Source organism: Grampus griseus, assembly GCF_964374135.1.
Source record: "Grampus griseus genome assembly, chromosome: 3".
Lineage (NCBI taxonomy): Eukaryota > Metazoa > Chordata > Mammalia > Artiodactyla > Delphinidae > Grampus > Grampus griseus.
The window spans coordinates 29,829,096-29,842,585 of NC_139019.1; the positions used below are offsets into that span (position 1 = coordinate 29,829,096).

At 41.2% G+C, this 13,490-nt stretch overlaps 1 protein-coding gene across 1 annotated transcript in view; it reads left to right on the plus strand.

Annotated features, from left to right (window-relative positions):
* Positions 1-13,051, plus strand: part of SLC1A3 (solute carrier family 1 member 3) — a 75,137-nt gene extending 62,086 nt beyond the window's left edge. Inside the window, exons 6-10 of the mRNA XM_082652311.1 lie at positions 1,784-2,076; positions 4,810-5,043; positions 5,595-5,789; positions 8,794-8,928; positions 10,761-13,051. Coding sequence (XP_082508437.1) covers positions 1,784-2,076; positions 4,810-5,043; positions 5,595-5,789; positions 8,794-8,928; positions 10,761-10,965 — 1,062 coding nt within the window. The 3' untranslated portion in view covers positions 10,966-13,051. The remainder of the gene's footprint in view (positions 1-1,783; positions 2,077-4,809; positions 5,044-5,594; positions 5,790-8,793; positions 8,929-10,760) is intronic.
* The last annotated feature ends 439 nt before the right edge of the window (positions 13,052-13,490 follow it).

Below are 13,490 nucleotides of genomic sequence, written 5' to 3' on the forward strand. Positions count from 1 at the left end.
GTCACTTCACCCTTGTTGTAATTCCCTAACCCTTGTGCTTGGGATCTGTAAAACAAACAAAATCAAACTCCGAACTCATGGAGGACCAGGTTTTACACTCTGTGCTTTTTTCCCTTTTTAAAATTTGTATTGACCATTTTTAATAGGTAATGCATGTGCGCACTGCAAAATTCAAACAGAATTCCTTCTTTATTTAAAAAAAACAAAAAAAGCCTGCAAGGGCAAAATCTAACTCTCTTTATTCAAAACAACTCTAATCATAAATAATAAACCCCTTTCAACCCAGCCAGCCAACCCCAGCACCACGGAGCTGACTATTCCAGTTAGTCAGCTGGCACTAGGTGACATCAAAAATGCTGATTTCTAGCAACGCTGGGAAAAGTGCTGACTCAGGAAGATTTATTGTATTTGGTTTGGGATTGCATTTACAGGATTTTGAAAGGGAAGCAAATGTATCATCCCAGATCTATTTGTCTTAGATCAGAATGCAAATGAGGTTGCAATTTCTGTGTAGGCTGCAAACTGTGTCTAAGGGGAAAGAGTTGGAGGTGTAGGAAAGGCTAATTGGGGTTGAAAATTCACCCTAGACAATCCATAAAATGCATAAGCACCCCAGTAGAATAGAGATTGGAGAGCTGACTGACAAAAAGGTGTCAGTTTCTTTGTTAAAATTACGGTCAGTGCCACTGATTGTTTAGGGAATATGTCTACAGTATTGACAGCTGGCCATGTCCTTGTTTGGGAATAGTGCTTTCCCACTGGACAAAAAAGTCTCCCATTTACTCTTGGTAGAGAAATGGCCCAGCCCTTCATGTACAGCTGTGCTTTCTTCACCTAGACTGTAGATCCAGTCAACATCCGTAGATTATTACTCTCTCTGGTGCTTTATCTCCATCAATGTGAAGGCCAGAAATTCTGCTCTCGTTAAAAATCATAGAGAGATGGGCTTAATTGTTTCAAATAGCCACAGTAATACACTCAGCCCTTTCTGTCTGGGGCCTCTCTGCAGAAGCTATAGGGAAAAGACCATCTCTTGAATAAGAGGAGACTCTTCTATAGACTTGAGAACGGGGTTGTCATCCTCAACTATTATTCACGCAACTATTCTTAAGAACTAATACTATCAGGAATACTTTGAAGAATGTTGTTTTGGGGATGTTAAATTGTTTAATATTCACCGAAGTCTCCAACTAAGTCTAGTCCCTGAAGGGCTTTGTTATTGAGCGCCACTAGCCAACATTAGCATAGTGCTTTAAAGTTTACCAGATGTTCTCATATATTCTGTTTAATTTGATCATTACAACAACACTGTGAGGTAGAACCAGCACAGTTACCCCTGTTTCGCAGCTGTGGAATATGAGCAAGGGGATGTTAGGTGATTTGTCCATGATCCCCTAACATGAACCCATAGAGGGTAAAGGGATTATTGTGAATATTTGAATTTACAGTCATTTTATTAGGGTTTCAGAAAAAAGCAGAAGCACTTGTATCTGTTTACTCCATCTTCAACCTCTTTCCTATTATGGTTTGTTGTGTATTTGAGTGTGTGTGTGTGTTTGTCTGTGCTGAGGAAGTATTAGAGGTTTGTCACAGATTAGATAGATGAGAAGTAAATAGATAGAAGATAAATAGATAGATAGACAGACAGGGTAGATAGATACTTTGTGTAACACTTTTCTCTGAATTTGGGGTAATGTATATCATTATAGAAAATCCGAGCAAAAAGTACAAAAGAAGAAAGCAAAAATTACCTTTAATCCCTGTTGTGCCTTTTCTTTTTAAGTTTAAAACCAACTATGAGAAGAGAAGCTTTAAAGTGCCCATCCAGTCCAATGAAACACTTGTGGGTGCCGTGATAAATAATGTGTCAGAGGCCATGGAGACTCTGACGAGGATCACAGAGGAGTTAGTCCCAGTGCCAGGGTCTGTGAATGGGGTCAATGCCCTGGGACTAGTTGTCTTCTCCATGTGCTTCGGATTTGTGATTGGAAACATGAAGGAGCAGGGCCAGGCCCTGAGAGAGTTCTTTGATTCTCTTAACGAAGCCATCATGAGATTGGTAGCGGTGATAATGTGGTATGTATTTCCATTTGCTATGTATGCTATCTAGAAGATGCTTATTGCCATCAACTTGTGTTCTGTACTGAGGAAGATGCCACCAGGCAGGATGGCCAATTGCAATGATCTCATTCGGGTAAGCACAAGAAAATCAGTAACTTTCTGGGCTGGTAGTGGCCTTGAACATATCTGCAAGCCTGTCTGCATAAGTTTGCTTCCTTGTTTTTGAAAGGTGTCAACTCCCTTACTCCAGCACTGATGGGATACCATTCCTCATCCCTCCATTTGATAACTAATTAGTTATTCATTCTCCTATTGATTGTCTCCTATTTATTGATTGTCTCCTGTATACCAAGCATTTAATGCCAGGTACCATGGATATAGCAATGAAGAAGACAGACAAGGATGTCCTGGATCTTACATTCTCTTTTTTAAAAATCTTTTCCGGGCTTCCCTGGTGGCGCAGTGGTTGAGAGTCCCCCTGCCGATGCAGGGGACACGGGTTCGTGCCCCGGTCCGGGAGGATCCCACATGCCGCGGAGCGGCTGGGCCCGTGAGCCATGGCCGCTGAGCCTGCGCGTCCGGAGCCTCTGCTCCGCAACGGGAGAGGCCGCAACAGTGAGAGGCCCGCGTACCGCAAAAAAACAAAACAACAAAAAAAAAATTACATAAAAATCTTTTCCACTACAGTTTATGACAAGATATCGAATATAGTTCCCTGTGCTATACTGTAGGACCTTGTGTGGATCTTACATTCTTAAACAAACAAACAAATCATCCATGTGCTTTAGTCACAAGTGCTATGGAAAAAAATAATAATAAAACATGAGGTTTTCTTTCATGTAATATGATGTAAGGTGATAAAAAGTGACTGGGGCAGAGGCTTAAAATTTGCCTTGGATGGGACAGAAAGGCCTCTGAGGAGGTGGGTGATCAGCTAGCCATACAAAGTACTGAGAGAAGAGCATTCCCAGGAGAGGGAAAAGCCCCTAGACCATCAGAAAAACCGAGCTCTGCTCTCCTCCATTTCAGTCCTAAGAAAGAAGTGTAAATGGCCATTCTGCGTCAAGCCTGAAGGACTCATGGGAAGTATTATGGAAGGCCAAGCCACAATTTATAACACAACTTCCTTCAAAGAAAGTTGAGAGCAGGAGACAAAGGAAAAGACTAAATCCACAGAGGAACATTGACCTTGGAAAGTAAACTCTCCCAGCAGGGAGAGAACCCTGTGATAGGTTTAGGCCTCCTGTGAGGGTTGCTTTCCCTTTTTCCTTTGTTTTAAATCCAGACTCCCTCTTGGCACCTGAGGCAGGAAAACATCCATTTCTAAGAAAAGCCCTCACCATCATGATTAAAAATATCCTTTGTCTTTATTGCCCCCAAAGCCCAGAGAAATCCATTTTTCAGGAGTTTGTTCAAGAAGGATATGAACTTGGGGGCACAAAGATGATCAGAATGTCGTCTCCCCAGGAGTCCCCATTGAAATGCTGGGGGCCCTCCTTGGAAATCTTGGCAGAGCTGAAAGTGGACATTTATCTTCATATTATTAAAATGCCTCCACCTTTCACCTCTTTTATGAAAGAAGCCTATTCAAGGCTGCTGAATGAACCTCACATGTAGCTTTTCTAGCTGTACGTTTGCCTGCACACTCAGCATTGAGTTATTACATTTCTGAAAACAGGTACTCTTATAATTTCCTGGCCTGTGTTTTTAAAGGACTTTTAAAAGAACCATTGTATTTTTCAATATGAAATAAGTCCTCCACAGTTCCCAGCAGACCCTTCTCCTGAAGGGTGATCAGCTTCTCTGTTTTGGGTAATGTGAGTTGGGTTGTAGTTTACAGCACACATCGGACAAAGAGAGCGGGGCCTTGATTCAATGTGTACAAGACATTTCATGTCTCCGTTGTTCATTCTTTCGAGTCTACAGGCGAAAGATCACAAATGGCAGTAGCAGCCTGTGGGTAATAATTACTTAACTAGAACACCCATAACCTGATTGTGGTAGTACAAACATGCATGTTATTAACTTTGATAGCTCTGAATTTATTTTATGATTGCCTTCTACTTATGGCAAATGGTGCTAGTTTTTCATTTGCATTGTAACATACAATTTCCTCTTAGAGTACATTTATTTAAATAAAAAAAGATTGATACTAAGTAATACTGTACGTAGTGTGTAATATGGGAAAAACTAATAAAAGTTGTCCTTGATTAAGAGAGCTGTCTGCAAATCTAAAACACTGAAATGCCATCGTGTGCATCTTGCTTTAGCTTGGGAGTCAGGCTCCGACGTGGGAAATGCTCCCAGAAGTCCGGATATTGGTTTGGTGGATTCTGACTGTTCAGAGTACTTAGCAGGGGAGCAGGAGACAGCAGGATGGGGGGATGGTGGCATCTGAGGACCCCCAAAGTGACCCAGGTGTGGTGAAATGACAGTTATTTAGGAAAAAAAAGAGGTGAGTAGCAAAACCTCTGAACCTGCCTTTTTTTTCTGGTTTAGGAGAAGAAAAGAATTGTGACCTAGAGAAATTCTGAGTGAGAGGAAAGCCTAATTATGCACTAGTTATATTTAAATTTATATTTTAAAAAAGAAAAGAAAGAAGTTCATAGTTTCTGCAAGTCCTCATAGTATTCTGCGCAGAGAAGTTTGGAAGTCAACCCTCTGACTTTTTCTTATCACTTGGTAATTTCTGTGGAATAGCTTGTTGGAAATCAGACTTCCAACTGTGCGTGTGTTGCTTCTGCATAGGTACGCCCCTCTGGGCATCCTCTTCCTGATTGCAGGGAAAATTGTTGAGATGGAAGACATGGGAGTCATTGGCGGGCAGCTTGCCATGTACACAGTGACAGTCATCGTGGGCTTACTCATCCATGCGGTCATTGTCCTGCCCCTCCTCTACTTCTTGGTAACACGGAAAAACCCCTGGGTTTTCATCGGCGGGTTGCTGCAAGCGCTCATCACGGCTCTGGGAACCTCCTCCAGGTACGCATACATCCGTGGCTTATTTCTATCAGAAAATGTATCTCAAACTTTACTTTGAACCAGAACCTTCAGACTGAGGGGCGGGGGTGTGTTTTTCCAGGTTTTAAATGTCCAGACATAGGAATTGGCTTTTTGACTCCAATGCTAGTCAGACCTAGTTGGGATTCAAAGACGAGCTGGCTATATACCCTTTCAGGGGACAAAATGGAAATCAGCTATCCTTTCCTGCCCGTTCTCATCTTCCTCGTCCAGTTGCCATTTGCCTAAGGGAGAGATGGCCGAGCGTTGGCACAGGCTCTTGTTGGGGGATGGGGAGTAATCACAAGTGATGCCTCACAGAGGACTCCAGAAGCAGGGGAGCTGCCAAATGACCCCGTGAGGGGACCCACTGTCCCTAGCCCTGTTCCCCTATTTATACTAGTGCTGACTTAGTTCCCTTTCACTTAGGATATGGGAAAGGAAGGAACTCTCTGTCCAAAATACCAAAACGGACAGGCACAGTCTGAACTGTCAGGATGGTCAGCTGACATGTCCTGTTTTACTGTGCTCAGCTCTGCCACCCTACCCATCACCTTCAAGTGCCTGGAAGAGAACAATGGCGTGGACAAACGTGTCACCAGATTCGTGCTCCCAGTAGGGGCCACCATTAACATGGATGGGACGGCCCTCTATGAGGCTTTGGCTGCCATTTTCATTGCGCAAGTTAACAACTTCGACCTGAACTTTGGACAGATTATTACAATCAGGTACAAGGAACATTCTATACGACCTTTTCTTAAGAACGACTTTAAATGATGAGCCGGTGATCAGGGCTTGAGTGAAGAAACTGGGAGAGGGGACTCTTCATAGGAACAGTGTTATTTTTGATATTTAGAGATTTTTACTTTTTTAAACTACAGATGTGCATATTTATTAATAATGAATTTCTAATAATACAGAAATGTATAAAGTGAAAAGTGAAACTTGTCTGCCACCATGACTCCTCATCTTTCTGTAGGTGACCAGGGTTACTGTTTGGTGTACAAAGACCTTTTCCAATGCACAGACATACACACATTTTTTTTTTTTTAGTTAATGGAATCATACCATACATACTGCTTGCCACTTGATTGATTTACTCATCCGTATACCATCTATAAACATATCCAGCTCTTTCTTTTTAAAATCTGTAGAATACATAGTATGGATATTTCTCTTTTTAAAAAATGTTAAACTTCAATAAAAGGCATTGAAATTTTAGCTTTTATTATTCATTAGCTTTTATTGAAAAAAATTAGAAAATAAAAATACATTTCAAAAACTGGATTAACATTTTCTCTTGGGTTAACTTTTAGGCAGTATGTATGACAGAGCACACTGACAAATAGGTTGAGAATTTTCCTTTTGTGGACTATTTTTTTAACTTTTTTTTTTTTTTTTTTTTTGCTGTACGCGGGCCTCTCACTGTTGTGGCCTCTTCCGTTGCGGAGCACAGGCTCCGGACGCGCAGGCTCAGCGGCCATGGCTCACGGGCCCAGCCGCTCCGCAGCATGTGGGATCTTCCCAGACCGGGGCACGAATCCGTGTCCCCTGCATCGGCAGGCGGACTCTCAACCACTGCGCCACCAGGGAAGCCCTATTTTTTAACTATTATTTGAGCTGTCTAGTGAAAGGTAATTTTCCCTCTCCTACCTTCCACTAATCTCTTAGTTTCCTTCTCCAGGGGCAACCACTGTTGCTTGCTGGTTTCTTTTGTATCCTTCTGGAGACAGTCCAGGCATATCCATGTGCACATGTGAATATTGTCCCTTCTTTTTCCTTAATGAAAGTCATCGTGCACAACAGACCAATGAGTATAATGGAGACAAAATCTCACAATCCAGATCAGACCCTGCTCTTTAGTGTGTGTGTGTGTGTGTGTGTGTGTGTGTTTTAATTATTATTAACAATTCAATTTGGAAATCAAAATAAATTAGTTTTTTCACAACAGTTTTATTATAAATTGTCTTATACATAGGAAAGTTTAAAGAATATTACAACACACATCTTCTACCTAGAACCAACAACTGTTAACGTTTTGCCATTTTTGCTTCTTTCATTGTACATAGTTCAGCATGCATCACCTAAGAATAAAGATAGTTTCCTACATAACCACAATAGTAAGATTCTTAAAAACACTTCTGGAATATCCAGCCTATATTCAAATTTCCCCAGTTGTTTCAAAATATCTTGTATAGCTTTTTCCACAGACTAAGATCAAATCCAGGTTTACGGCTTGTATTTGGTTTTTATGTCACTTTAGTCTTTTTAAATCTCTATCAGTTCCCTCACATTTGTGTGCGTATGTCTATATATGTTTATTTAGAAATAATTTATGTCAGACTCTGTATACATATTTTGTACTATTGGGAAATGATAATAGTCGTAGGATGCATTGGGATAAAAATGATGGGGCTGATCATGGCCAGAGGTGACGGACCTGGAGGTTCTGGGAGCCCCAGGCCCAGTCTAGCTAAACTGGGGCTGGGAGCTCAATATCTCAGTTCACTATAACCTATTCTCGGGCATACCTTGACATACTGGTTGAAAAGCCCTGCATTATGAAAAAGTTTCATTTGCGTGTGTCAGAGTTAAAAATAATAATAACAATTATAGTGACTTCAACAAGATAGAACTGTACTTCTCTCTCATGTGGAGCAGCTCCACTCCACAAAGCCCTCCAGGCTGGTAGGTGTTCTACAGTGTAAGGGACCCAAACTTGTGGTTCTATCATCCCCGGGGTATCACCCTCATCCAGGTGGTCCAGGATGGCTCAACATCACCTCCAAATTTTAGCCAGTGGGAGGAGGAGGAATGACACAACCTGCAATTTGCTTGATCACTTTCACCTATGTCTTATTGGCCAGAACTTAGTTTAAGCTCCAAGGGAGGCTGGGAAATATAGTTTCATTGTGGGCGGCCATACGCCAGCTAAACATTCTAGTACACTCTATACAAGGGGAACAATGCGGGGGAACCATGAAGTCTCTTCCACAGACTTATTACTTTATGAATACCACTTTATATCTAGGTAATACTTTATTATTCAAAAAGTATTTTCACATTCTCACATAAGCCTATCAAATAGATATTTAACAAACTGAGTCCCAGACAGGTTATGTGCCTTACAAATGAGGTTCACACTGCCTCCATAAAAAATATTGCTAGTAAAAAAAAAAAAAAAAATATATATATATATATATATATATATATTGCTAGTGCTACAGAACCTTGTTCATAAATCATTTTGCTTTTGAATTAATAAATTTGATTTTTTTTCTGACCGAAGTAACCATACTGTAAAGTTCAGTATCTTTACAATCCTCTGCTTGGTTAGGGGAATTATTAGAAACAAATTGTTTTTGTAACTGTACAGTATTTTAGACCTTGCAAAATACTTCCAGGTACGTGAAAAAGTATATAGGCACAAGTTTCCTCATTTAGAAGCAGCTGTAAGAACAGGACCAACTTCCTAAGGGTTGTTGTGAGAAACAAATGAGGTAATCCATGCTTAACAAATCAGGAGGCACGTAATAGGCATTTGATAAATATTAGTTAATATGATTATTAGCTCAATGGGTTTTACACCATCTCACTTACAGTTTTCTAAAGCACGTCGTCTTACGTTAACTTGGCAAGTCAGACATCGCCCCTGTGCATGTTTTACAGGGTCTGCTCTCTATCTCGGGAGATTTAAACAAATGTTTTCTGTTTGGGGACTTCCTCTAACAGTATCACAGCCACGGCTGCCAGTATCGGGGCAGCTGGGATTCCCCAGGCGGGCCTGGTGACCATGGTCATCGTGCTGACATCTGTGGGCCTGCCCACCGACGACATCACGCTCATCATCGCAGTGGACTGGTTCCTGTGAGTACGCTCGGACTGCATTCGGCTTGCTGTCGTGGGGCTCTCCTCTGTCATCCTAGGGCACCAGGCAGCCTGGCGCCCCTGCCAAAGGGCTCCATGAAGAGGGGAGGCTTGGCCTGTAATTAAATTGTCCTCCCTGCCTGATCCCTGCCATCATCTGGCCACCAAGCCCCAGGCGCCATGCACACTCTCCCTTATCAGCCTTCGGGGCACATCTGGCTGCTACGCTTCTCGCTCTATAAAACCATTTGGGGATTGGGAAACCCGTTGTCTACAAAGCCAACATAAATCAGCAAAGCCATTTCTGAATTGCACAACACATCCCCATGGCGGCTGGGACCGAACAGCGGGCCTCCCAGGCTGCCTCAGGCTTTCTTCTTGTCTTCCCATTCCAATGGCATAATATAGTGCAGATGTTCCCATCTGACCCCAACAGCGAGTGGGGCAGCTGTGCAGACAGTGGGAAGAGAGCTGGCGTCATTAAGTGGAATTGATTTTTGGTTCTGAGGAAAGTTTCAAGAAAAGCACCCTTAGACCATAACCTCTAGGGCCCACCCCTCTGCCCTTTTCCCCTCACCCTTCCAGCTAACATTCTCTGCCTCTTTTCTTTTCCTTCCATTTACAATTGCTCCCCAGGATGCCCAAGGTGACAGCCTAGAAGGACACAGTAGGTGTTGGAGTCTACATAGACTCCATGAGGTAGATCTAATGGCCACAAAAAGTTCAGTGTTCTCAAGGCACAATAAGTGGGGGGAAGATAATTACTTGAGAGCATGAGTTCCATGGTCACTTGGATCTGGGTTTGTGTCCTGCCCCTGTGTGGCACCGGCCAGATTACCCAGCCACCCTACTTTCCTTCTCTGCAGAATGAAGTCAATAATGTCGTCTACCTCCCGGTGGTGCTGTGAGAATTAAATGCATTGACACATGGAAAGCATTCAGCTCACTGTCTGGCCCACAGCCACTACTTGACTCATGTGAAGACTTTTATAATATAAAGCTGTGGTTCTCAAAGTTTTTAGTCTCACAACCCCTTTACACTTAAAAATTGACGACCGCCAAAGCTTTTATCTGTGTGGGTCATATCTATCAATATTTATCATGTTAGAAAAACTTAGGCATTTTTTAAATGTTAAATTCATTTAAAGGTTACAATAATCCATTCATTACATGTTAACATATATAACATTTTTATGGAAAAATATCATTTTCCAAACCAAAAATTTAGGGAAAAGAATGATACCATTTTACATTTTTGCAAATCTCCTTAATGTCTAGCTTAATACAAGACTAACTGCGTCTGCATTCAATCTGTTGTGTTATCTTTGGTGTTGTGTTGTGTTGTTTGTTCGAAAAATTCCACTAGACAGACATTCATGAGAAAATGAGAGGGAAAAGGGCAAATAACATCTTAGCATTATTATGAAAATTGTTTTTGCCTCAGGGACCCCCAGCGGTCTCTAGATCACACTTCTGAGACCTTCTGGTAAAAGGAAAGTGAGTGGTAGGAAAGAGAACCAAAGAAAAATTTTAAATAAAAGGAGAAAGGGGAGGGTCATTCCTACTGTTGGTACTCTAATTAGTAACTGAAAATTAATACTAATATATATCCTTAGTTATAAGTTATATAAGTTATTAATTATACGGATATATATTAGTAACTACAATTTTGAATGTTATGTGTCTATTATGGAATGATGCAGTGGGTGGCTACACCAAGCAGAATTTTAAGAGATGCCCCCAGTGACTTAGCCAGCTGGTTCAAAACGTGAGCTGAAATCCCGTGATGTTCACAGGAGCCTCGCTTTTCCTTCCACCCCTCCCTTCCCCAGGGACCGTCTTCGTACCACCACCAACGTGCTGGGAGACTCCCTGGGAGCCGGCATTGTTGAACACTTGTCACGACATGAACTGAAGAACCGGGACGTCGAAATGGGTAACTCAGTGATTGAAGAGAATGAAATGAAGAAACCATATCAGCTGATTGCCCAGGAAAGCGAAATTGAGAAATCCATTGATAGTGAGACCAAGATGTAGACTAACACAAAGAAATGCTTCCTTGAGCACCAGGTGTTTGAAAACCATTATACAATGTTTCCATCTCATTTCAACTCATTCTCTCCAGTCAGCCCTTTACCTCCCTTTTCCTCCCTGCCCTGATAGGATTGGGAAATATTCATCCAAAAACAAGGGGGGATTTTGCAGTGGCCAAAATGTATAGTTTTCATCCCATGTTTGAAATTTTTAAGTCATTTCATGTTAGTCTTATCTAATAAGGTACTGAGATCAAAAATAGTCTTGATCAGATCTTACAAGTTTATGTGGCACGCAATCCTGTAAATGTGATAGTTCTTACAAATTAAAGAGTCAAAACAAATACTAGGCTAAAAACATGGTTTTAAATCAACTTTCAGAATTTAAGAATCCTTCAGAATACAATTCAGTTTTAGTATCAAAACAAAACAACTTGATCAGCAATGGGTTATCGGTTGGTCATTACAAGGGTTTTTTTTTTTCCTTTCTCTTATGATTTGTGTCCTTATTTTATTAGTAGCAGGACAATACAAATACACACCCAGCACAGCTGTGAGGAGGCACAGAAAGTGAAATTTCCATGTGGCCATGGGCAAGTTACGTCTCATCTCTAGGCCTCAGTGTTCCCATCTGTAAAATGAGCGAGTTCCTTAGATGCCTTTATGGTCGATTCTCACCCAAAAATCCTGTGGCACCGTAAAAGAGCCTGCCCTCCATTTCCCCAAAGAACATCCTGTAGCAAGTATCATTCCATGGAGCGTGAGACTTTCAGAATAGACATTTATTGGGAATGAACATTTCTAAGTGGGGGCAGGATGGCTGTGTGGTTTACCAGGTCCTGTGTCCAAAATGTCAGTTACACAAGTCACCTGGCTGGAGGCCCTTCCAGGAGTGGAATTGTTCATGAAACTCTGCTTAGTTCTTCCCAACAGGGGAAGTATTCCCTTCTTTCCTACTCTTCACAAACTAAAGGGACTGCTTTGGGAAGGATATCTCCCACCACTCCTCAACTGACCATAGACTTTTAGAAAATAAAACGTAAGACTAGCAACTTAGCAAGGGTGCTCACGGTCTTACTATGGAACACTAAAGATCGCCAGGAAAGAACGGAGCATGGGTGACATTATAAAGAGAGGATTTTAAAACACCAAGATTATAAGTCATCTTTAAGGAAGGTTTTTTTTAAAAGGAGAGGTTCTTTTTTTTTTTTTTTTTAACCTGAAACACTTTTTCTTTTCAGTTCAAAAATCATTCCTTAAGGAAGTCTGCAGATCAAAATATAAGGTCACTTCTTATACGTTTTAAAGAAGTCAAATGAATGAGCTCTCTCTCCACTAGAGGTCCATGAACCGGGTGGGTGGTCTCTTATTTGAAAAGGTTTTTGACTATCATCAAAATTTCTTAGAATGACAGAAACAAGATATTTCTTTGTGTTGGAACTCCATTCACCAAATCATTTAAAACCTTCAGCTGAAGTGGGGTTTGGTTTGGTTTGGTTTGCGTCCCTGAGAGAAACCGTAGAAGATGAATCAGTATGAAGTCATGTCAGTGTGGTTCCAAGACAAAAAAAAACACTAGGGGTATTAGTTTCAGGCAAGGCAGCTACCAGGTTTAGAGGAGATTATTTTTTTACCCTCTAAGGAGTATCCAGTCAAAGATGTGAAGTGCGAGCTGTCAGACAATACCAGCTGTGTTTGAGTTTCTGACTGAAAATGGTGAGGAATGGACTTAATTATGCTAACAGATTGAAAATCTAGACATACATCCTCTGATATACAATTAGAGATGTTTTTATGTAGATCGCGAGCATTACATACATGTGTACAAAAGTTAACATTAGGCTGTGGTGGAGTAACCATTTAATGTCAAGGCTCTATTTGGGAAATACACTACAAAAGTTAATGTACATGGCTGTCATGACACCAGTAGAGTAAAAATTAATCGTGTCAAATTAACTGTTACACAATGTGATCTTTTTTATACTAACCATCTCTTATGGAAAGCAGGTCCTCTGGGATGACCCTCTTGCCAGCCCATCACAGGCTCTGCATATTACATGCACCCAGTGTGGACTGAGAAGCATTACCTTGTAGATGTATTTTCAATAAAGAAAAAAATTAGTTTTACATTATACTTTTGCATGTTGTTATTGTTCTTCTCCCTGAAGGAAAATAAAATTTTCATTCATGGAAGTATTGCAATGAGTTCAGGACAATGCTGGGAAGGATGCCATGCAGATATTTTTTTTTTTTTAAGATTTTACTAGGTAAAATCTTGGAAGGCCCAGCTGGGGAAGCCAACCACAGGAAAATAAATAAGGACACACTCTCCCTGCCCAACTCCTAGAACTGGAAACAGGAGGAGGTGAGGGAAGCACTTTGCTGTAACAGCATGCATTTACTTGTTCACCTCAGATTCAGATTTCTCCAATAAATTGAATCATTTCCATGTTGGGATTAATTAGAAAAGTGTAATGCCACCATTGGTTCTTCCAAAAAAAGTAATTTCCTGTCTGACCTTCAAATTAG